Raw genomic sequence first — 25,390 nt, forward strand, 5'->3', positions numbered from 1 at the left:
TTGAACACAGTGGTGTAATTTTGGTTTCTATATATTAAACTGACAAGGTTATCATTTTCAAACATCAACGTTTGATTCTCCAGAATTGTCCAGATACGTAGATGTGGTGTATGAAAACGTGGAGGTGAATCCGATACGGTTCGGACTTTAAATGTAAGAAGGATCGTAGATTTGAGAGATAGTAAAATATATTTTAACACTCGCTCATTATTCGCATCTTTTTCCTGTTTTCAATGTGTATGAAATTACATCAAAAAAGAGTTAAACTGTTCGTAAGATGTTTGACCGCAGTTGGCTTGGCTCGAACACATTCACTGGGCATTTGTGAAGGTACAAGGGGTACCCCGCAAATGAAAAATCATTATTGTGATGAGAAAAAAGAGATAATCCTTTTTCCAATTTAAAAGCTGTGGTCGAGGGATATATTAATAAGCATTTTGAAAATATTTTATTATTATAATAATTTGATACTTTAATTATCCTCTCCCCTTATAGGGCCTTTAAGGGATAGTGAAACAAGTAATTTAAATGGAACATTACATAACGTGGTTAAAAGTCCCTACTTATGGCAGGCGAGCCAGTTGGCTATTTCCAAGTGTAGGCGATGATTTGAACTCGGGACTACCGAGAACAAATCCAGCTAGCGGTCAATGCGGGACTTAAACTCGGAGCCTCCGAATAGACCAGTTACGAATTAAAAATTACCGCTGAATACAAACATTAACGACACATTCATACAAAGTTAGCCTCGACATAAAGTTGAATATTTACAACTCCGGCAAGTAAGTGTTTGAAATTTGAAAAACACACAATGGAGAGATTAATAAACAGGTCTTCGTCGTTGGAATTTGTGAATGTATTTACTTCAGACGGAGGCAAAGCCTATAAAAAATGTGTCTTCACTTCTTTTGTTCAGCGGTCCAACCGCTCGACCATGCACGCTTCCTCCTTATTATGTGATTACTGTATTTCTATTGTTGATTTTATTCTCACCTGCAAGTAACATTTTGGGTGTGGCTGTTTACAGTATTCACATTCGGTCATCCTCCACTGACATATGTTTGTCACATGTTGTTCGAGATCTTTTCTTTTGATGATCATATTGCAATTTTCGTAGATACAAGAGACACCTTTGGAGGGGCACGTTTGCAGGTGCACCTGTTAGAAACAATTATAATATGAGAGAGAATGATTAAGTGATCTTTTTCACCATGGTCAATCCTCGAATTAGGAAGCGGAATATCATAGATCCGATTGGCTAAAATTCAGGCTTTTTATGAATTTTCTGTGTTACTTAATTTGATCAATTCTGCTTTCTCATGTTTTCAATACCCTCAAAATAAGCAATATGAATGTATCTGTAGGGGGTTTTCTTCATTGCTTTTGGTTTGCTACTGTCATATTTCCTCTGCCTCGGTGAAACCGTAAGAAAAAACCCTAAATTTACTGATTTGCGAGAGCGCTGGCGGGTAAAAGGTTTCCCCAGTCGTTTTCATCCCTTGCAAGGTTAGCGTTTTAGGGACTGTCCCCACTTGGTTTCCTGCAACCAGTGCCTGGGCAGCGGCAAAAAATGGTGTTGTGTTCACAATTTGAGTACCCTATATGCAACTGTGTACATAATTTCTGAACTTCCGCCATGTCAGACGCCATTTTGAAACATGAGCTTAACGGCGATAACAAAGCAATGGACTGCCCCGGAACTAACCAAAACGGTGTGCACACAGGGACACCAGTGCTTGACTTTTGTACTCGGGTACCAACACCGTGCCCGAATTCTTGCTTGGGTGCTTGTAAAAGGGGTGTGTTCTCATTAGTGCCCAGCGAATACAGTAATCGGGCACCAAGTGGGAACGCTGCCTTAGACTGAAGAAAGACGACGATAGTTCTCGCTCTTCGTAGCTGAAGGTATTGAAGGTAGGAATTATTCTGTTTTCTGTGGAGTAATACTTCAGAAATACAACGATACAGGCGCAGACAGGTGGACTTGATCCAATTCTTATTTTTTGTTACAGCATTCCATAACTGTCGGCTAAATATCTGACCTTCACATTTGTCACCCTTCGTAACATCTCTTTAAGTATAATGCGTGCTGCACTGCCAGTCATCAGTACGAGTCGCAAATATAAATGTTTACAAGGCCGTAAACTACCTAAGTTAGGGAGCTATGGGTGTACGAAAGGAAATGAGGTCCATTCGACTAGGGAATGATACTTTTATTAGCTTGAGATTTATGTTCCACACCAGCTGACTCGACTTGACACTCGACATTGTGCTTTGAATATAATTTATAACAGTTTTGGTTTTTACCTCTTTGTCCCTTATCTCACCAGTCCACGAACAACCCTCATTTGGGCATTTGATCACCAGAGACAAAATTTTCCTTCCTGTCGCATTGTCAGGAAATACATCCTAAAGTACGACGCAAAACAAAATTAAAGAATAAGATTCCAATATATTATAGCATTGCTTTGAAGTGCTGAAATGCTTCTAAATTATTTTCAAGGAAATACGGGTGGTACTGGAACAAGATCTGTACTCATCATTTCCAGCATCTAGGTATAATTTGATTGACACGTTGACGTAACGTAACCGCATTGTGGCGTTATATTGTCACCCGAAGCAATATTTTTTTCCTGTAAAAATAGGTATAAAGCAGGAAACGCTTAAAAAGGAACCTGTGTGATAAATAATGAGCTGACGTCATGATGACGTCATTGATAAAAGCAGAAGGATCCATTCGCCATCTTGGATCTGCTTTCTCGAATTAAATAATGTATTAATTTTCTTTCAGAACTTTAAAAATCGAGGTATTCATAATGTAAAATTTGACTTGTGTAGAAAAGAATGCTTACAAGCAAAATAGATCTACAGTAGCAAAATTCCAAGAGAAATAAACATTGTTGTAATATGAAACTCTGTTAATTGCTCAATATAAAATTAAAGTTTTTCTCAAGTTAGCCCATGAAAAGCTTGGATTAAATTAATTCCATAAACTAATGCTGAATATACTTTTCAATCAGGAAATCTAGAACTAAAACGCTTTTTTACGTTAAAAAATTGCATATTTTTCTAAACATAGCTGTTAAAACTCGGTTGCCACGGTAACGTCAAAATTGACGTACAAGTCACAAAGACCTTAAAATATTCCAGAAAATTGTCGGAAAAGTTGCTAAGTTTGGCGGTCAGAGCTTGAACTGCTGTGATGGTATACATCCTTAAAGTTGGAGGGCCTTGAAATCACCCCGCCGTGGTCTGAATAGGCCTAGGGTTGAAATAATAGACAAAAGAACGACTAGATAAATGAAACTGAATGATTTACCTTGCCTTGGTCCAAGCCTTTTCTATCTACAGGGCAAGTGTTTGGCTGATTCTTAACTTGTTGACTGTTTGTTGCAGTGAAAGAAGCAATTATAATAAAAAAAAGGTATTCATAATAAATAAATGAGCAAATAGATGTGCAAATTACTTATGAATGTATTAATTGCTGTCATTAGAGCCATTATGCGCAACCTGATATTATGAAAGTCTTGGATTGTGTAAAAACGTGCTTAAGTGTCTTTAAACAATTCTGATTACAAACATGCACAGTGTGGTTTAAATTTTTGTTCAGACGGCATTAACTTTCTCAAAATTAGCTACTTGTACATGAGCTTTTTAGATGATGTAATGCCTTTGTTGCTCTTGCCTCGGCTACGTTTCATGCTCTCCAGGAAGGTGGCTTTGCCCCTGGTGACAAATAATGTTTCTTGAGGTAGCGACCTGCAGTTTGGTTACGTCCCAGGCTATTATCTATCGTTATGAGCATGTTTGAGCAGTAAGTTCTCAAAAAGAAAATAAGTCATCATTTCTTATTTTTATTATTGGTTGGTACTTTTAAGAGCGGATGTCAGTAAATATCGACCAGAGGTCTACAAAAGTGAAAAATCGAAAATTCTCAAAAACATTCACAAAGTAGCACTAGGTAAGCTATTAACATAAATGTAATTTTTACTTCGATCCGATAATTATTTTCCACGTACGGGGGGGTTATTGGTTTCGCGGCTGTCGGACCGGGTTTTCCAGGCCCGAGACCATGTGTCGCAAAAAAATCGTTGTAAAATTCAAATCCATTGTAATGTGGACAACAAATAACTTATTCAGAAGAGTACTTAATTGCACACATTCTGAGTGGTGATTTACTCAGTTTGAACGAAAGTGTAATATTTTGGAGATTTTTCATTATTTTCAATATTTTGAACGTTTTCGTTCAATGAAAAAATGGCAAATTTCAAAGCCCGAAATCGTCGACTGGTACCTCGATTTCAGTAACGAGTCTTATACCACGTTAAAGAGCGTTATGTCTGCTTTCAAAATCTGTTTTCAAAACTACGGGCAACTTAAAAGAAAATTTTTGAGGCCAAAAAATACAAGTAGTACTTTTCTGAAATTTGAGCTTTCCAGCACGCGGCCGGCCGATGCTAAAAACTTGGAAAAATACAGTAAGAAATCAGTTTGAGCAATAGTGGTTTCATGTTATCAGCTTTCAGAAACCAAGACGTGTTTATACAGCGATCTGACATAAATTAATGCCGTTTGCTATCAAGAAAGGCAGATTTAAGCTGTCAACTCCTGCCAAGTGCACCTTCCACGTGAAGTTGTCAAAGGGAGGGCAAAGCACTAATATTAAAAAGTCTTAAAATTCAAAGCGTTTTACGTCCATGAAATCAGATTTTAGCGTACAAAACAATGTTGTGAATGTCTGTTGTTCGTACCTTAGCATGGTGTTTCCATATATTGGAAATGTCAAGTATCCACACGGGAGAACATACCAAACTACAAGGTTTCAAACACCGTCCAAGCGCCGAAAGATCGTAAACGGCAAAGATTGCGTTACATTTCACAGAACGACCGCTTACCACTGTTGTCACTCCTTTTTTCGCTGGAAGCTACGAGGAGTTTTCATTCCGTCATGAGTGATTCTTGATCAGCGTTTCCTTGAAAGTACGACCCCGGACAGGTGATAACTGAAGACGTTTCGTCAAGACTCCTGTTGTTCAGTTCCAGGCTTTAGCAGGTGCGTAGTCAGGATTTTTCCGGAGGTACGCCCAACTTTTTCTACATCTTCTTCCCCCCCCTCCCCCCCCCCCCCCACCCCAAATCTCAACATTTTTTTAAGGTGCCTTTATTAAAGGTGGGGTTAACGGTTGTAAGCAAAAGCATTTTTGCTGTTTATGAAATGACACAACCTCTAAAATTCTTTAATTCTGTCGGCTTGTTATGTTCATTGACGTCAACCGTTTATCATTAATTCAGCTATTAAAAATCAAGCTTGTAGTACCTCCGACTTTAGTTTAAAAATGACTCTTTTTACCCCTTTTTGTCACATTATTTTTGACCGACAAAAGCACCACACATTGACGTAATTGTGCCCTACTTCGTCTTCTCGAAGACAGGTCGTGGAGAAAACAACGCGTTCACGCTTTACATCATCAAGCTTGCTATATAAATAAATCATCCAAGATTCGGTTCTCCAATTAATGTCGTCGCTTCTCTGGAAACCGATTTTTTTCAGTTATTTTTATTTCATTCTATTATTTTCCTCAACGTTTTCGGGTACGCACGTGCAAACCGTGCGTACAAGTAGCTACGCCCCTGTTTAGTCTCCTTAGCCCTGAGCGTTCCTCTCTTGCGGTTTTCGCGGGAGTTCAGGATGTGGTCCACTCAGCATTTCACGTCTCTTTTAAATGAGAGGCAGCACTTCTTGTTTACCGTTTCGTTATCAGACAGCGCTTAGGCTCTTAGCCTTTCATTAAATTTTGATCAAATTTTTATCATTTAGTTACTCAGTGTACGTTCGATCGTGTCTTTGTAAACTTATACTTTTATACTTTAAGGGAGCTTAATACCTTTATTAATTTTTTCTTCGTTTAGTGTCGTCCAAAAGACCTAGTTTTTTGGCATTTTTTAAAAAAGCAAGAAAAAGAAACGACAAGGTTTATTTTTTTTGGACTTAGATTAATTCTTTTAATCTAAAAAATTAGCATTATAACATCATTTCGAGGCATAAAACGGTCGGTGGTGTATCCTCTTTGCTTTTTACCCTTTTGGGCCTTTTTTTTTTATGAAATTGACCATCAGATTTTCCGCCATATTGAGTTTGTGTCGATTTGGTGACCATGTCTTGTTGTTTTCATTCTCCACGGCAATGATGCTGCTGTTTCAGGCCTCCCGTTCTCAGATTTCCTGTGATTTTTTTTTTTCACCCCACCGACCGACCCGCCCAAAACCAGGAAACCTATTCGACGCTAAACGAACGAAAAGGGGATGACCTAAGCCTTATGGTTTCTTTTTGGGCTTCCTCACCACATTGCTTCTGCGTATTTCTGTATACTTGTCTTTTGCTTTGTTTTGTTCTTTTTTGTCGGAAATAAACTGAAACTGTACAAAGACCCTCAATATTTCCTTTGGAGGTTCTCGAACGCGCATAAAAAAACTGAAAAACGCGATGATTTATTGACCGCAAGGGCAATGGGGTGGGGTTAGGGCTCGTTACTGCACTCCGGTTCACTCGTACGCTGTCAAATGGTCCCGAAATACAAAATGAAAAATGACTGTGGACAGACTATTCACGTCTAGATATCAAGCATCTTTTAAGATGGGACTTATCGCCTCTCCCTGTTCATGGGGTTGATTCAAGGTGTTGACGTTAATTTCGTGATGCCCCGCATGTTGTCAGGACATGTTTCAAAAGGGCCTTTCCAAAGGTACAGAGTCCGCCGTCACCTTGTCAACCGTGTGAGAAACGATGTACTTCACAAAAACAAAGAGAAGTTATTTTCGATTTGCTCCGCCGCCTACCCCCGAAAGTCCCCGGCAGAACAGCTTCAAAGTACTCCCCATGTGGTTGCGCGGGGGATAGTAGCAGGTCTACCTAATTGCACCGTGCATCAATGACAGTTTAGCTCAATCAGAAGCCCCTTTTCCCTGGCTAGTTCAAGGTGTGTGCACCTCCTTTAAGCTGTTGTTTTCGGTTGTTACTGAAATTTTTGATCTTGAGGAAATTCACAACGACAGGAGTAGGTTATGGGCTTTTTTCCTGGCCCTAATCCTACATCACGGGAAATCCCTCAGGTTAGGCAAGAATTCGATAATCCTTCCATAATTGGGTATTTTTAGCTTATTTCGAGGAAATACTTTTTGCTTCAAATCCAGGGTGAGCTTTTTAAAACATTTTTTAAGCCAAATGGTTTTTGCTTGAATCTGCTTACCCGACCTTTTCGCATAAAAAACGACAAATACCCGAAAAAAGCTCATGTTGTTGGTGGTGGTGGCATATTTCCGATAAATTCAGCTCAATGTCTCGTGAAGAAGAGTTCAGATCCGTGCCGCGCGCCTCTCGAGGCAAGCGTTCCGTCGAAATGCGAGCCCAAAAACAGGTGGTAAGCGGTCAATCTGTGAAAAGTAACGCAATCTTCGTCGTTTGAGAGCAGCCGAAGATGCTCTTGCCGATGCTGTCCTTGATGTTTTTTATTTCCAGTATCTAGGAAACCCATGCTAAGGTATACACTCGTAGGCAATGTTCTGTCCGCTAAAGTCTAATTCCTGGACGCAGAAACGTTGTGCTTTTTGAAGTTTATTATTGTGCTTTGCCCTTTGACAACCTTACGTCACTCGTGCGTTTGGTAGCAGAAGATGGCTAAACTCTGCTTTTCTTGTTGGAAAACGGCTTTAAATTTTATCAGATCGCTCGATAAACACGTGTTAGATTCTGATAGCTGATAACGTTAAATCACTGTTGCTCAAACTGATTTCTTATTGCATTTTTCTGAGTTTTTAGCATCGACCCGGTGAGTCTGGAAAGCTCAAATTTCAGAAAAGTACTACTAGTATTTTTTGGCCTCAAAAATTTTCTTTTAAGTTGCCCGTAGTTTTGAAAACAGATTTTGAAAGCAGAGATAACGCTCTTTAACGTGGTATAAGACTGACGTTACTGAAATCGAGGTACCAGTCGACGATTTTGGGCTTTGAAATTTGCCATTTTTTCATTGAACGAAAACGTTTAAAATATTGAAAATAATGAAAAATCTCCAAAATATTACACTTTCGTTCAAACTGAGTAAATCATCACTTAGAATGTGTGCAATTAAGTACTCTTCTGAATAAGTTATTTGTTGTCCGCATACAATGGATTTGAATTTTAAAACGATTTTTTTGCGACACATGGTCTCGGGCCTGAAAAACCCGGTCCGAGAGCCGCGAAACCAATAACCCCCCCGTACGTGGAAAATAATTATCGGATCGAAGTAAAAATTACATTTATGTTAATAGCTTACCTAGTGCTACTTTGTGAATGTTTTTGAGAATTTTCGATTTTTCACTTTTGTAGACCTCTGGTCGATATTTACTGACATCCGCTCTTAAGTTGTTTGTGAAGATATTTCACCAAAACTATTCATTAAGTGTTCCAGTTTGCATTACTACTCACATGTTTAAAACTGATCACATCGAAAATGAATTTTTAAAAAGTACGCTTAAAGTAATCGTAAATTTCGCGTGAGGTTCTAGAAATGTCTACTTCGGCGAAGATATGGAGACAAATCAAGTCGATCAGATACTGGTGTTTTTTTAGCTGAGAAATTGAAAGGTTTTTCGTGGGCAGTTCAAGCTTGATTAAACAAGAGGAGGTCAGGGACACCGGCTGGAAAACTGCCTGCCTTATTCTCTTTCTTTACTCTCTCGCCGGCAGTCAAAAATATATATCGCAAAATGATAGACTGTTCATAGTCCCCTATTTTTCCGTGAGATCGTCGAGATCGAGCGCGTCTTACCATTAATGGCGGCCATCTTGATTTTCACTCTACCCAGTCTAACCTGGGGAAGAGTATCAAATCTACGCCCGCCCCTCGGTACATCTAAAAATCAAGATGGCCGCCATTAAAGGTAAGCCGCACTCGATCTCGACGATCACATGGAAAAATAGGGGACTGTGATCAGTCTACAAAATGACGTCTTGAACAGCTCGGTACGGCGAAAAACATGACACATGACTGTGGGAGGCAGTGGGGCCTTTTAGAAAGCAAAAAGCGGCAAAGAGAAGAAGATGAAGATGACAAAAAGAGGAAAAAGAAAGAAGGAAAAACGCCTAACACCTCAAAAAATATTGCTTTAAACCCCTAACCATAGAAAAAGACTAAAACAATCTTCTTTTTCGAGAATTTTCTTTACACTTAAAAGACCACAGAGACTACCGAATTATTTATTTATTTTTCATTTATTTATTTATTTTTTGATATTGGTTGAAAGCCGAAAACCGAATGCTAAGAAAAAGGATAACCGCAAACCGCAAGAGATGAAACCAAAAAACGGCATATTTTCGATGCAAAAATGGCCACAAAACCGAAATCTGGAGATTCGCAATGCCTACCTTTTGACTCGCTAACACTTCATTTGAATTTTTATTGGAACACTTACGTTTAAATTTCTATTTTGGACCAAACTGAAAAGGCTGTAATGTTCATCTGTATTTCTTCCGTTCATGTACAAAATACAGATTGATTCTGAGATTTAATAAGTCTAATATTGGCAACAGCCACACGAACGGGGTTGCTCTGCCTGTGCTAAAGAGCAAGAACGTATCGGTGTAGATTTTTCAGCTTATTTTTTTCCTCTATTAAAAAAACAAGGTTGAAAGCCGAGGTGACTGTCGTTTGCCTCAGTAACTGGCGTTTAACTTTTCGTTACTTAAAACTATCAAGGTTTTTACTGAGGCACGGCGCCGGAGTTCGTACTCCACTCTAATGTGGCAAATTTTCGATTGAAAGTTATTATTTAATACTATTGGGCTGAAAAATACTTTACATTCTATTTCAATGGTATTGAGTCAGTAAGAGGCTTAAACAAAATCTGGATCGGGTTGATCCGATCCGTTTTCTTAGCTTATCTTGAAGCCGGTCAGTAAGACGTACCTTCTCAAACGTTCCTTGAGGCATGCATTACAGAATCTGTGACCGCACCTTGTTTGAACAGGTTCCCTCAACGTCAATTTACAGATGAAACAAATTAAATCTTCCTCAACTTCATTGACAAACTCCTCGTCATAACCTGAAGATGACAGCATGTTGTGTGGTGCTTCCGCCATATTGCAAATATGCTCGACTAGACTCTTTAGAAAGTAAAACCTATGAGGCCAAATTTATAAGATGATCTAATATTTTTGCAGTGCGACTGCTCGAGCCAGGGCTCTTGGAGGAAGATTGCCCAATCACAATGTATATGTGCACTGAAAACAAAAGATTCTCAAGTTTTTTTTTGCAATCGGACCAATAAAATTCAAGGTTCAACTATGCAACTGTTGAAAACTTTAAAACCGTTTGACCTTACCTGATCTCTCAGCAAACAACCCTCAAATTTATGAACCTAAAAGATCCGTTTGCGAAAAAACCTTGAGAATATCTTGTTTTGAGAAATGGTTGTGATTGGAGAACCTTCTTCCATGTGCCCCGGTCCGAGTAGTCGCACTGTAATCGTCAGCTAGGTCTTCCAACCTTGAGAGCCCTTGAAATATTATGTAAGGGTATGAGGGTGGGGAAGGAACAAACCCGGCTGCTTACTTCGACCTCCAATGTCAGTGAACTGGCCCACTAGATAGTATTTGCCACGGACTTCTAGCCCGTAATCTCTAGATGACTGAAACTGTATCGGTTCATCAAATTTTAACTGTTAAACATTTTGGAAACTTTTACAATCTATCTTCAAGGGTGTAGTGAGTCGAATGTCACCTCATCTGAGGATGCTTATGAAGTTAGACACCATGATCTTTCAATTTGTATCCATAACAGTGACTTCATGCTAAAATATTAGTAGAAAAAAACGTTCTATTTTATGATAAGCCCTTAAATTGCCTATCATCGGTTACCTGCCCAAATTTCGATGAGCCTGCAGTTGTATTTCCCCCCTCCAACTCCACACTTTTTTTCCCTTAATAACCTTTGTCTAAGTAACTTTAAACTAATTTGTATCTTCATGTTATTCGGTCGGATGAAGCCTATATGTATTAGTTTGCTATATGATTCCAGATAAACATGATCTTATCTTGCCCAACTTGCTGATGCAAAGTTCGCTCTCCCCAATTTTCTTCTACTTCGAGATTCAAAAATGGTAACTAGAATATACACAGGAAATACTACGTTCTCGCATACCCCAAAAGCTCTGTGGGCTATTTATTCATTGTTGAGTAAGGGGAAGCGCGTTCTTCTTAGTTACATTGTTTTAACCAATCTCATCCCTCTCGGCCGCTCCCTCTCCTCCCCTCCCCCCCCCCCCCCCCCCAACACCCCACATCATTATATGCTTATTCCACTTGAGAAGGTTTGGTTTTAGCACTGGTTTTTAGGAAACCACTCCACCAAAGTTCTTTATTTTTATTTAAAAATAAAACGAAAGAAAAAGAATTCGGCTCATTCACTTTTAAGTGACACCATTCTTTTGGTCTTAGTTTCACTCAATGATCCACACACATTTAGCACCATCCTTTTTTTTTATTTCAGCCTTTAAATATCCTTTACAGATGTCTCCTGCAAAAAAGCCCTTGCTACTAAAGTCAACGAGCCGTAATGGCCTACATTATAATTTTGTATAAGGATATAATGACTAGAGCCCATTATTTAGAAACGTCTTTGAACAAAACGTTTTTCTTATACTTGGAAATTTAGCACTTTTTACGGAAAAAAATTATCCCCTTAATTGTTAAGGTTATGGTGCAGTTGCCACTCATCAAATTCTTAAATCAGATACGCGCCAAAGTAGGTATGAATGGAAGCCATAAAAAGTTTGCAGTCAACAGCCGCTGTAACGGTGATGATGTCACCTGCTTTCAGGTTGAAAACACCGGCAGCGTGTATTGTAGCATCCGTAATTGTTCCCGGGGTTTGAGTCATGGTCACCGATTTGCCATTCACTTTAACATAGATTCTTCCATTGCTGCGGAAGTAGGCGTGCAGGTAGATATTGTACCGTCCAGTGATTGGCACAATCAGTTTTCTATCATTGTACTTCATGCCGCCCACAAGATGGCTATTCGGGGCACTGACAGACCAGTCTTTGATGACTAGAAGATAAAAAAAAGTTATCTAAAATCTCAATCTTGGTATTTCCACTAACGTCTCCCTTCACACTGTCATGTTCTAATCTATGGGTGTTGTTTATTGAGGTCTCTATTTCTCTTGATTAAAATTTAATCTTTAATTTAAAAAATTAATCAGCCAATTTCAATATATTACTGGACAAATTGGTCACAGCCTGTTGCCCTTTTTTTTTCTTGTGACGTGCATTTTCTATTTACCAGTTTGCTCTTACCGCTTCATTTCATTGAATTATACAAGACCAATCCAAACACCCCTATTATAACACTGCTGTAATGTGTTATAACTCAGTTAATGTTCTTCCCGAACTTTTAAATTTGTGGATACTCATATTATGCAACTAATGATGGTACATTGAGTATATGGGGATGGGAGGTGTGGTAAGAAAGTTTGAATTTACTTTGATTGGCATGATAGTTCACAACTTGCAAATATGAAGCTTTGATTTGAGCAGATGGCTTGTCTGTATCCTGTAATAAAGTAAAACAAAGAGCAAGTATGAGTGGTGTGTTTAATTAGCCTTTGGCAATACTTAAGAGAGCAGAAATCCTGAAATACGGTTCAATTTAATCTGTTGAAAAAAATCACTATCATAATGTTTTATTACCCTGGGAGCAGTGGTTTCTCTAGGCCGAACGTTATGCTACGAAGAAAGAGAAACCGCTGCGAGCAACCGTTTGCTTCTTTGATCGAGCCGCCGTCCAGCCTGATGGACAAATAAATTACTTTTGAACAGGTAAAACCTGTTTTAAAACAAGTTAAGGCTCCCGCGCGTTTCCTTAGTATGTGTGATCAAATGGTGACGAGTGAAATTAGGGAATAGTTTCACGCGCGTTTAGTCCAAATCTTTATAATTTCCTGAGCCTTAAGGCAACTTAACAAATTAAAGTTACTTACAAGAGTTACCAGAGTTAGTACTACTACTACTACTACTACTACTACTACTACTACTACTACTACTACTAATAATAATAATAATAATAATAATAATAATAATAATAATAATAATAATAACTTTATTCTATAGCGCTCTTATCCTTTGTTCAAGGCGCTTTACAGTCATGTAAACAGCATTATTGATAAATATTTACAAATTTACAACCATATCCTATTATATTTACAGTGATTAAAAAAGGAAAAAATTAAAACTAATCTATAGAAACAATGATATGTTAGAGCGGTTTTCACTTGACTGTCGAAAGGGATTGGTTTTGGTTTTGGTTTTGGTTTTACTACACCCTTTGGTTGGCTAGTGTATTTACTTTGGTTTTGGTTTTACGACAGTCAAGTGAAAACCGCTCTATTACTAAATTTAGTAAACAGGTACGTCTTAAGTGATCTTTTAAAACTCGAGATGGTGTTGGACTTCCGAATTTCATAGGGTATTAAGTTCCATTCTCTTGGTGCATGAACAGCGAATGCTCGACTATCTCCGTAGGTCTTGGTATACGATCTAGGTTGCATTAAAAGTTCTTTACTAACAGACCTCAATGATCTAGTATGAGTACGATAATGTAGTTTCTGAGCTAAATAGCTAGGCGATGTCCCATTCAGTGATTTATACACGAGAAGCAGAATCTTGAAAATAATAGGATATTGAATCCGTAACCAGTGAAGCTCGCACAAAACAGGTGTGATATGCTGAAACTTACTCACTTGCAACACAACTCTAGCCGCCGTGTTTTGTACATACTGCAATCTTTGTAACTGATACTTAGGTAGGCCGTATAATAATGCATTACAATATTCTAGTTTCGATGTGACAAATGTATGAACAGCAACTTCTGCTGATTCTTTAGTAAAATACTTCCTAATTCTAGATAGGTTCCTGAGATGATAAAATGATGATCTACGGATGCTAGACACATGCGCATGAAAAGACATGTGCTCATCAAAGATAACACCAAGACTCCTAGCCGACTGAGAGGCAGCCACGCTCTCATCACCAACACATAACGACCGAAAGGATGGAGAGGGACGATACTTTGAGTGGATGAGCATGACCTCCGTCTTGTCGTAGTTTAGCTTCAATTCGTTGAGATCTATCCAGCGACATATTGCAGAAATGCAGTTCTCGACCCTCGACTTAGTAGCGTCCACATCCACCGATTTGAATGCAAAGTATAACTGAGTGTCGTCGGCGTATAGATGATAATCCAAGCCATAAGATCTTATCACTTTAGCAAGTGGCGCAGTATACAGAAGGTAGAGTACAGGTCTCAGAACTGAAGCTCACTTCTCTCTTGGTTTTACTTGAAAGTCCCCTTCTGTTATTTTGATGTTGTTATCGATCGATTATGATTGGAATGTTTCGAAAATTCTATTTACCAAACAAATATTACAAAATTTCGCTATTTCTTCAATTTTATCACCAAGACTCGTTTGTTAACGCTACTGGCTATGGCCCTTTCACGGGGGGAGTTTTTAATAAGTTTTAAACTGTAGCTTTTACCTTTCCAACCCTCTTTACCCTAAAAGTGTGATGTACACAAGTGTTATGGAAATAGAAAAAAGAATGAAGCTTAAGTTCATTGGAATTCATGCAGCTGCACCGGTTGCACAGGGAAAAAAAGAAGACATTTTAGCGGAGCTCCACCCGCGCGCAAAGCGCACGCGCGTAGGCGGAGCCCCATAGCTAAGTAAATCTACCCATCTCGGAAAATTTGGTAATCACGTGACCGTACACCGCACGTCCGTCCGTACCACAGGGCAACCAATGTTTACTCTCACACTGTCTGGCTAGTGTGGGAGCCCAGGAGAAAACTGACTTTACGTCAATGTTGTTATTAATTGACAGCTGTCAAAACAGGGTATCCGCTGACCAGTATCACCTGAACGTATCGCAGGCTCAGTTTCGACCCATTGAGGTCGCGAATTTTTTGAAGTTATCCGCTGACAAGTTACTTGTTTTCAAATGATCGCAAGTTTAAGTTGATTTGTTTTAAAATTCAAATGAAATATGTTGTGTTTGTGTCACTATGGCCTCACACTATTAAGATTTTGGTTTCAAACTGACCTCGGACGCGAAAATTCAGCCAGTTATTTAAAATTACAGGCGTGGGAGACCTTTTCTTACCATGGTTACGCTCTATGTCTCATTTTTATGCACTGATTGGTCACAATTTGATAGGTGAGTTCATGTTTATGCAGCATCTTGAAACTTGTTTACTTTGACAGCTGAAGCTGACAGAGTTTTGTGTCAACTTGTGATGTTTTTAGCTGTTTTTTCTACTGGATGTACAAAATGAGCTACAGCTGTTTTCAAGAGTCTTCTGTTATTCATGGCTGGTTTGTTTTTTGGGTTTTGGTTGAGAAATGCGTCGCTTGTCAAAGTTGGAAATCCGATTTCGGGTGGCATCGTTTTCGTTTTTCACCTTGCTTGATGCGTAATCTTGAGTGTTCAAAATCAATCGAATCTGGCCTTACTTGATAGCTTTCAGGAGCTGCATCTCGAATGATAAGCCTGAGTAATTATTGTACTGATATGTCTGTCTCTTTTATATCTAATTTCATGAAGTCGTGCACATTTTATGCGGTTATGTCAGGCAGAAGAAAAATACCAGCTAAACTCAACTTCATAATGGCCTCCTGCTCTTTCATAGGATAACGGAGTGGACTTGTCGGACCCCCTGTGAGTTCACTGAAAGCGAAAACGAAAATTGCAGTGAATTTTCAAACACCGCAGGTATACAGTATATTTTAAAAGTCTCAGTCAAGGGACTGAGAAAATGTCAACCGATTTTTCAATCTTTTTAGTACGTTTTCAAATTGACGCGAATAAAACCAATTTGTTTTAAATTGATCATTTTGGTGAGTACTCATTAACAACTTTTAGGTCTCTTTGCAGTGTCTAATGCTCCAAAAAAACAACGATTAAAAGTTCTATATGGCCCTTTAATACTAGACGGGCAAGCATCTAGTAGCTCTGGTTGCAATTGGCATCTTATTTTTCATACCTATGCAACAGCATTGAAGTAAAGTGCGATGATTGACATTGAGGTAAAGTTCGTACATGTAAGACATTGCGGAGAAACCCTCTTCGAATTCAGTATTGCATAGTTGAGGCTCGATTGGCTGCAATGTAAGCTTAAACTTGTTTAGTGCTCGCAATTTTTTCTACTTAAACGAAAACAAAACAAGGAAGGCAAACCCTTGAAGAAGAACATGTGTTTGAATTTAAGAAATATAATGACCAATTTAGGTACCCCTTATTTTTAGGCTCCTATGGAATACTTACCCACTAGTAAGCCTCCAATGCTAGTGAGATAGAAGGGTTGACCCTGTTGCCTTTGTACAGCTAGATAATGATCACATTTAGGGCCTATTTTGGTTACTTTTAGGGGGCGGAGCCATCATATTTGGTATAATGATGGCTCATATTAATTATCCATAACCTTATCTGCTCTAAACTGTGCACTGTGCACTATCTGCTCTAAGTGCACTTTGTCCTTTCACCTGATACTTGGCGGTTCTTGTGAAGAGGCAATTGCAATACAGCAAAGAATGCTGATACTGATCAATTCAGGTTTTTGGGAAGTTTCCAACCTACCCCTTCCCTAACCCTAATATTTTGCCCTAAGTGAGAAGTAAGCGTTAACGTTGAGTTAGGGTAGGCATAGGTGAGCAGTTTTCCAGAAGGCCTAACTTGGTTAGTGGTCAGTGAATGAGTTGGCCTCACGGTTTTGTATGCTGAAGTAAACAAGACTGATGTAAATTATATCTATAAAATGTATGATAAGAATGTATCGCTATACTATAATACAAGCACTAAAAATAAATTTACAAGAGTGGCATCGCTTATTGTCAAATAGTTTTAACCCTTCCCAAGAGTGACCAACGTCAATTTTCTCCTAAAAATTTCAGTAAATAGTCAGGTGGAATGGTTATAAGAATTAATGTTATAATCACTGAAGAAAATATGCTTTGATTTTTTAACAAATTCTCTCAACCATGTTTTCAAGAAATCTATGAACGCCATCCTGGAGAACTGGTATGTTGATCTTGGTTTTTAAAAGGTTCCAAAAAACTACTGCGTCTCTGACTGCAAAATCAAGGGAGGATATCACTTCTCCATTTTGTCCTTAAAATAGAAATAAATAAATATTAAACGTCACTGAATTTTTCAAACTATTGTGAAGTATTGGACCTCACGTTGTTTTATTCTCGGATGATAAAGCAAAGAGGAAACTAAAAGAATTTATAAAGAGAGTAAATATAAAAGGAAAGGGGATCATGAGAAGCTGGTTAGGAATAATGGTAGGAACTGGTGGACAAAATTAAAGGGGCACTTAAAGCCGACCCAATGTCAGTATTGCCAGAATTGTCTCCAATAGTTTTCCCTGTGCTTCATTGCTTAATTTGGAGCAGCCCTCTGTTCGGATTCCTGCAGCCCTCTGTTCGGATGCCTGAACGGAACTTGCTCCTCTCAAAAGTTTTAGGTGGCTTTTTCGTCTCATCCTAAACTATTACCCACCATGATGGGTTCAGTCGAAAATCCGAGGGCATGAAGTAGCAGTAAACTTTCGTCAGAAAATTCTTCTGAGGGGAAGAATTGTCTTTATACTGAAATTTTCCGACGACCTTTTTAATTTTTAACAAAAATCGCAATATCTTAGGAAATTAATGTGAAAAACACAACCATTTTTCTCCAGATAATCACCGCCCCAACTTTGCGGAACTGAGTTTCAATAACCTGGTGATATTTTAATTTAGAAACAAAGCCAGTTATCCAAAGGTGTGAGTTTTACAGCTCGCAATACTGAAAGGAAAACATGTGCACGTGACTGTCGGCATTATTCCCTTCAACAGTATTGCAAAAAAATGTCGATCTTACTGCATTCTTTAGTTATTGTTACTGATTAATAAGTTATCATACACATTGTGGAGAACGTTTTTTAAATTTACAGTTACGTACAGTTATTTATAACAGCAACATACTGAAAAGAAAGCTCCTTTGAAACGACTCTTCATTTAGAATAAAGATGACGTGAACTGCGGAAATTCAAAGTTTAAATTATGATATGATCGTCGCAGTGGTCGTTGCAATTTCAGCAATCGCAAATTAACATGAAACTGAAATTTCGGGACTTCAACGGGATTCGAACCCACGTTAAGATAAGTTAAGTTAGGTTAAGAATAAGCCTGCTCCCAATATATGGGTCTCCATAGCTCAGTTGAGAAAAGCGCCGGCTTTGAAAACCCAAACAATGGCGGCTGAATCGCGTTTTGCCGCTAAAGCTGTTTTGTCTCGATACTTTTGACCAACTATTTGGATTTTACTAGACAATTTTTCCTCTCGCCCTCATGGCCTCTGAGTCAATAGCCAAGTCGCCAAGTAAATGTAAGTCATAAAGGGTGTGAAGCTCAAAAGGGTATGGCTTTTGCACTGATTCGGTCTGAAAGCGGTTATAGACTTTGGCCATTTTGGTCCGGAATCTGGTAGTCTCGTTTTCGAAGGAACTACGGGAGTGTATGAACGTATTTTTCGTCTCAATTCCCAAAATTCCTCCCTGGTTTTGTTTTCTTTTGCAAATTAAAGATTTTGTTAGCTAAACCTCAGAAAGAAAAAGAAAAGATAGAAAGAAATAAAAAGGATTCTGGTCTCAGTAGTAAGAAGACTTCATCGCGCAAGTGGCCTTTCAGCTGGGGGATCAAATATTATCGGGAACGGCGAAATATTTTGAATGAATAATAATGTCTTTTTGATACTGGCCCCAAAGGAATTTAGCACGTTTTGCTACCCCTCAGAGGCCTCCGGCTTACGAAAAACAATTGAGAGATTCTACGGGAAGCAAATCGTACAGATTCCCCTGGGCTTGTTAAAGGTACCTTTTATTCCCTGCGGCCACTCCCAGTTGGACTAATCACGTGATTGGACAAGTTATCTCAGAAATCTCAGAAACAACACTGAAATGTGGGAGCCTGGAAACACACCGAATATTCAGAATGCAAGTTTCAACTTCAAACGTATTGCCCCTTGACTAGCAGCAAGTTAAGAAATAAAGGAACGACTGAAGAAAACGCTTTGGTTTTGTCAAGAGAAATTTCTATTATGAGACTACATTTGTTTTACATGTTTAGATGACTAAATCAGGAAAAACCAGAAACGATAAACAGTGGATATGGTACTTTTTTGTTGGACATATTCCAAAAACGTGAATCAAATTGCGCGCATGCCAAACTCAAAGCAAATGCCTAGTGTTTACGCGCGAAATAATCCACCAGAGTGTTACTTATAGGCACCGAACCACCACTGAGTGGTAGAGTCACCATTCATTGTACAAGTAAACTTGGGGTTTGTATTGTGGTAAAACCCAAAGTTATCCTCGCTGCTAACTGCGCCGACGGTGGGATCAAACTGGCAACCTTTTGTAGAACTGTCGATATGAGGAGTGTAAGTAGCAGCAACCTGCCAGAACTTGGCAGTCTTGTGAATTCCAATATGACCACGAATGTTGACAAGCTCGGTCTTAAGGCAAACACCAGCACCAAGGAAGGCAAAGATGTCGGCCTCCGCAAACTTTCCACGGACGTAATCTTTGTAGTTGTTGATGCCGTACTTGTCATAACTGCAGGTAGCTCGCCAGTGGGTGGATACGTGCCTCAGTGACTTCATTCTGTCCACTGTCAGCCGGTAAAGGAACCAGTTAGGGGAGTTTTCGTTCACAGGATCGTTGATTGACAAGGGAGTTATCCTGTCAATGAAAACAAAATTGTTCAAAGTTAAATAACATTTATTATTATAATTATTATTATTATTATTATTAAACGTCATCATCAGCCCGTTAGACATACAAATAGCCATGCATGTTTTTTCTTTTTTCCTTCCCTTTTCTTTTTTTAATGCAATTATGTTTTTGCTTAAAGAAAAAGGCTGCGCAAGAGTAACCTCAGCCTATGGCCGGTTTTTTCCAATTCTCGTTTGAGGTGACACTGCGACGTCAGATAACCACAAAGGGGGGTGGGGGGACAGAGGAGTGCAGTAACAGCGATTATCACACAATTTTACTTTTATTTTGCTCATTTGAAAAGTACCTAAAGTTCCGGAATAGCTTGTTTTTGAAGTTCCAAGACGTGACAAGTGTCCAGGCCGCCCCAGGTTCTGTTTCCATGTCACAGAACACGGTGAATCCATTCCCTGCAGCATCGTAAATCTTGTAGTAGCCGCACTTGTCTGCACCATTCTTTAGATGGTCTACGCAAGATCGAGGTTTGGTCTTGTTTGCGTTTTCTTGGCACGGTTTTTCCTACCAATAACAAGGAAGTTGTTCGATTCAACTGTCTGTCTCTCTAACAGCTTCTAAAACCTGTCCTCTAGGTTCAGAACTCAGTCAATATTATTAGGCTATCTGATGTTTTTCTTACCAGATACCAAGATATTTTATATATCAACAGAGTTGCTATCAAAGACAGTCATTTCTTCATTAATGTCCCTGTCTTGACTTATTTTTTCCTCCCAAATCAAAGTAAAAGGAAGAAGGACCGCCTAATCGAAGGTTTTCTATCGGTCTGACAACCTCAATTGATTCAAAAGTGACCACAAGTTTGTCTGTTAAACTGGCTGCTTCCAATCTCATTTTCCTTTACGTGTTGTCGGATATTCATAGTCTATTCCTTTCTTGATCTCAGTGTCTGTAGGACACTTCTTTCGATCTGTCTGTCACTGCGCATTTTAGTAAGACACAAGCTAAGGAAAGTTCTAAATGGTTAGAGAGTCACTTATCTATCCATCAGATCTCTCTGAGTGCCTATGGTGTCTATCTGTACGCCCCCCTGTCTGTCTGTCTCCGTACGTTTAGTGTGTCTGTGTGGTCTTTTATTTCATTGTTCACTGTGTAATGAATTACGTCTCACCTTGCTGTGGGAAGTTTGTGCTGGGTCCATTTGTTTTTTAACGGCTTCTTTAATATTGTAAGTCTTAGGGACATAAAGTAGAAAAAGTTGGAAAAATGTACTTTAGCGAGTCGTCTGGCTAAGGAGGCGTTATCACAAAGACAGAAGCTACCTATTAATAATAGAGTGGGCGGGAGACAAATGCAAGCTCAAGCTCTGGGTGTGTCCTTCTTTGTACTAGACTGCAACTTCTTTCCATTCTTCCTTTTTCTTTTCTTTTGTTTGAATCTTATATCAAGTCGTGAACAAAAGCACATTGCAATTAAATTCATCAAAGCCTGATACGCCTAGGGGTCGGTAATTCGTATATGATTTTATACGCGATGACTAAGATGAGATGGTGAATTTTAAACCTGGTGAATACATATGACAATGATGTTTTTTTCAATCTGTGATACAGGCAGCCCTGAAGAGGGCTGGGTCGAGTACGGGGATGTTTCCTTCCAACCTGCTACCCTCAATTGCTCTCCTGACCCCCAGCCGAGCTTATAAGTAGGGTCAATCGGCTCCTGGCAGGCGCAGGGTATATTATGTCTGATACAAATCACCTAGGGATTTTTATTCGCCCAAAAATTGTATCTCAGGCCCCTGGGGGAAAAGCAGTCTTATCCCCATTTCTTCCTAAAAAAAGGAACTGGGTAACTGGATCATGTTTCCCACAAATTGTATGTTGTAAAATTAATAATTGTTAATAAACTGAAAAAAGCATCATTGTATTGTTTACCATTGCTCCTTGGCAAGTAATTAAAGTTTGTAAAATTTGAGACAATAATCTTACCTAGCATCAGGTTTGATATCATCCTCGGAGACCCAGGGGCAGATAGTGGGGAAGAGGGAAAGTCTAAACGGGCGGAAAAATGTGGCGCGAAGAAAAGTAAAGAACAGCGAGAAGAGCCCCTGGGGCCTGGGGGGGGGGGGGGGGTACTGCCATATATGGGCTATATAGGTATGTGCTGCTGTGAAGGGTATGGTTTTCAAGCAGTTTACTCTAGGATAGGGTATATAAATCAGAGCGTTTGGGTCTAGAATAGGGTGTCATTTTTCAGGAAACTGATCAGTTGGTTGAAGATTTTATCTAGACTAGGTAAACAGCTACTCTAGGATAGGGGGATTTGGGGAGTTTACTCTTATAGGGTAGCAAAATTCAGCTGAACTAGCTCTAGTGTAGGTTAAGGGTTCCAGGGTCCCAGCGGCACATCCCCACCCAGAAATTCCTAAAGTACCCCCCCCCCCCGGGCCCTGGGGACAATGTCTTACCAGACAAGTTCCAAACGGTCGCCGCCGTTCTGGCTTCTGATTGGTGCCAGAAAACTTGTGTTTTTTTAAATTACAGGGATCAAAACTTACCTTTTCAACAATTTCAGCCAGAAAAAAGGCTCCCGAAAATTCTAGGTGACCTTTTTAGGGTAAAAATCCGTTAAAAATGGGCAATTATGCCATTTTTTGGATGTTCGAAAACCGTAGGAGATGTAGGCAAGCAAGAAATTTTACAACAAATGTTCCGAAAATTCTAGATCTCAAATCGTCTTCCGAACAGATATTTTCCGAAAATTGGGTGCCCTTGACTATATCGTAAAAGAATGAGGTTTAAATCATAAAATAAGAAACTTAAGTTGTGAAAAGTTAGCGAATGGTGGATTATCTTACTTTACTTCCTGAAGTATTTCTTGCCGTACAGAAATACAAGTTGGCACAAACTGACGCGACAATGATAACCACCAACTTCATGATCTTGCCAGCTCTCGGATATTAACCCTGTGAAAAGTGATTAGAGAATGAAGCCGCGAACTGTAGACTAATGATTTATACTATCTGATTTTGTTTATTCATTTTTCAGACAAGTAGAAAAATATGTCAAGGACTTTTCACCAAGAAATGATGCAATACATTATGACGAGGCATTCATATATTAGTTACATCAACAGGACTTGTAATGAATTTCAAGGTCATGTTTCAGTCTTCTACTCTAAAAGTGTTATTAGGAAAGAAGGCCTTATACTTTCAGTCTAATTTGTAGCAGGTCCAAGAAATAGATCTGTTTTTTGTGTCAATTTGCAAACGTGTCCTTTTTCGTCTGTGAATGACTACCTTCTGCAATAATTTACCTAAGGAAGTTCTACGATGTGGTAGATCAAATATTAGCTCTGGTTTAATTACTTTTTACGTACATGGTGGGATATTGACACTTACCTTCTATGTGCATGACGACCCTACGTTAGGCTGAGTCTTGAACTAGTGTCGACAAAAAAATTGAAAACAGATTCCTTCGGTCTTTTTCACCATAACACGGTTAATCGAGTCCATGATTAAATTTACATATAATAAGTTAACTTCAGTGTTTCAGTTTTCGTACGCTTTCCATACCATACTGATAACAAACTTGAAGATTTATAATAAATTGATTGTGAAAGGTTTGAACCCAGGAGTCATTTCAAAAGTAGGTTGAGTTTGATCGTCCGGGTGAACGTAGTCCTGAATAGGACTGTTGTTGTTGACAGTGACTGACGTTTCGACAACCTGTGCGGTAGTCATCTTCAGAGTCATCTGAAGATGACTACCGCACAGGTTGTCGAAACGTCAGTCACTGTCAACAACAACAGTCCTATTCAGGACTACGTTCACCCGGACGATCAAACTCAACCTAATAAATTGATTGTTAGTCTTTGATCGTTTTATGGGTCAAAACATTCGCCTTAAATTCTGAAACAAAATTCAATGGTCTAATATTAATTTGCACGCTGCTTTTTGTGAAAAAAGGTCCTTTTCTATAAACTTTTGGTATAAAGATGCTGCATGTGGCATTAATGCATGAAAACGATAAGTACTCAATACTACATTAGGTCTTTTAACAGCTCTTTTTATTTGAGCTCTTCCGTGATTTGCTTACCCATGGTTTAAACTATTAAGATTTTTAATATCCTATTTTAACCCCTTTTATGATCACAATTTCAACATCGTTTTTACAGCGTGATAATGGAAAGGTTACTAAATTGCAATATCTCTGTTTATTTTTCTCTTATTTATTTTTTGGGTTCCGAATTGTAATTGGGAAAAGCAGTCAATGAGGGATGATATTCGTAAAACGAAAACTATCTTTCTAACGATGGCTGAGGAGAAACTCCCTTTGCATGGTGGTGTAAATGGCTTGTTTCAGACGTCAATTATCAATTATGAAATCACAGGTGCAATTTGTTTAGAAGCAGTTATCTTTAGTATTTTTACCCCGGTTGTGATCAATGTTTGATTTTGTGCTGTTTCTCAAGAGCAGACGAGTCTCCGGCTACCAAACAGTGAGGCACAAATTATTAATAAATAATTCGATTAAAGGAAACACGAACTATAAGGCCAAAATACACAAAAAGGCAACCAAAAACACACCCTGCGATAAGGGAAGCTATTGTTCCCACATTTGTCGTTATTAGTGTTTCAGGAACTATATTGAGTGAATCTCTCTTCGTAAGCCAGTTACAAAAAAGCAGACTGCGTACTTAATAGCTATTTTATCAACGAGCGCTTTATTCATTAAAGGAAAAGAATAACTCATTTTCTAATTCTATCGCCGGACTTTGTTGATTTTCGAACCTAAAACTGCGAAACTTTACTATGAAGAAAGCGTTTAAAAAGAAGACAATATCTGTAACGCCGGCTCTGTCATCGGTTACCTTCATTTGTAACAAATTACCATATAAGTAATTAAAAACGTTTCTCATTTTTCCCACACATGGTCTTATTGTTCCTTATTAGAGAATCGACATTTAAAGTCAAAGACGCACTTTAATTGCCGTACAGCCCTTGCCAACTTCGCTGGCGACAAAGCTCTTGAAACTCGGACGAGGATGAACTCCTCTAAAAAATTGAGGAAAAAGTCGAGAAACTTAAAGTTAAAATCAGTTGAATGTTAAGATCCGGAAATTTTTCTGCGACGGGAATAAAAAGCTGAATCGAGACACTTTATTTTCATTGAAACGCAACAAGTTTCTTTCGTGTTGAGAATTAAATTAGAATTTTCACTTTGTGATGTAATTTGGGGTTTAGAAGGGAACGTGAAATTACACTGAATACATTATTAATGAACCAGGTATTGCAACGTTTTATTACTATCAGTTACTTATGTCGTTGATCTTTCGAAGCCATTCGAGAAAGCGGGATAGTAAAGCGATCACTGATTAGCCATAAGACAAACAACTCGCTTTTGTTTTCTCTGCACAACTTCACAAAACGCAAATACAAAGTAAAAATACCGATAGGGACATCGCAAGGACATACGTACTCCCCCACCACTAAGAAGGCCTCATTTTTGTATTTTACTTCCATTGTTTTACCACAACTTCATCTCCAAGTAAAGGCTCAATAATGTTCTTACATAAAAAAAACCTCAA

The 25,390-nt window shown here is 38.8% G+C and overlaps 2 protein-coding genes across 2 annotated transcripts in view; both read right to left on the minus strand.

Moving 5' to 3' along the window:
* Nucleotides 1-10,160, minus strand: part of LOC140944589 (uncharacterized) — a 12,209-nt gene extending 2,049 nt beyond the window's left edge. Inside the window, exons 1-4 of the mRNA XM_073393709.1 lie at nt 9,916-10,160; nt 3,320-3,465; nt 2,308-2,409; nt 994-1,158 (exon numbers count right to left, since the gene is read on the minus strand). Coding sequence (XP_073249810.1) covers nt 994-1,158; nt 2,308-2,409; nt 3,320-3,465; nt 9,916-10,117 — 615 coding nt within the window. The 5' untranslated portion in view covers nt 10,118-10,160. The remainder of the gene's footprint in view (nt 1-993; nt 1,159-2,307; nt 2,410-3,319; nt 3,466-9,915) is intronic.
* A 9,119-nt stretch (nt 10,161-19,279) lies between these two features.
* LOC140944098 (uncharacterized) lies at nt 19,280-21,413 on the minus strand. The gene is made up of 3 exons (XM_073393221.1): nt 20,973-21,413; nt 20,154-20,365; nt 19,280-19,813 (listed from the first exon to the last, which is right to left on the minus strand). Exons 1-3 carry the CDS (start codon nt 21,000-21,002, stop codon nt 19,348-19,350), a joined length of 708 nt encoding a protein of 235 aa, XP_073249322.1. The 5' UTR covers nt 21,003-21,413; the 3' UTR covers nt 19,280-19,347.
* Nucleotides 21,414-25,390: the final 3,977 nt, after the last annotated feature.

Source organism: Porites lutea, chromosome 7 (assembly GCF_958299795.1).
Source record: "Porites lutea chromosome 7, jaPorLute2.1, whole genome shotgun sequence".
Classification (NCBI taxonomy): Eukaryota; Metazoa; Cnidaria; class Anthozoa; order Scleractinia; family Poritidae; genus Porites; species Porites lutea.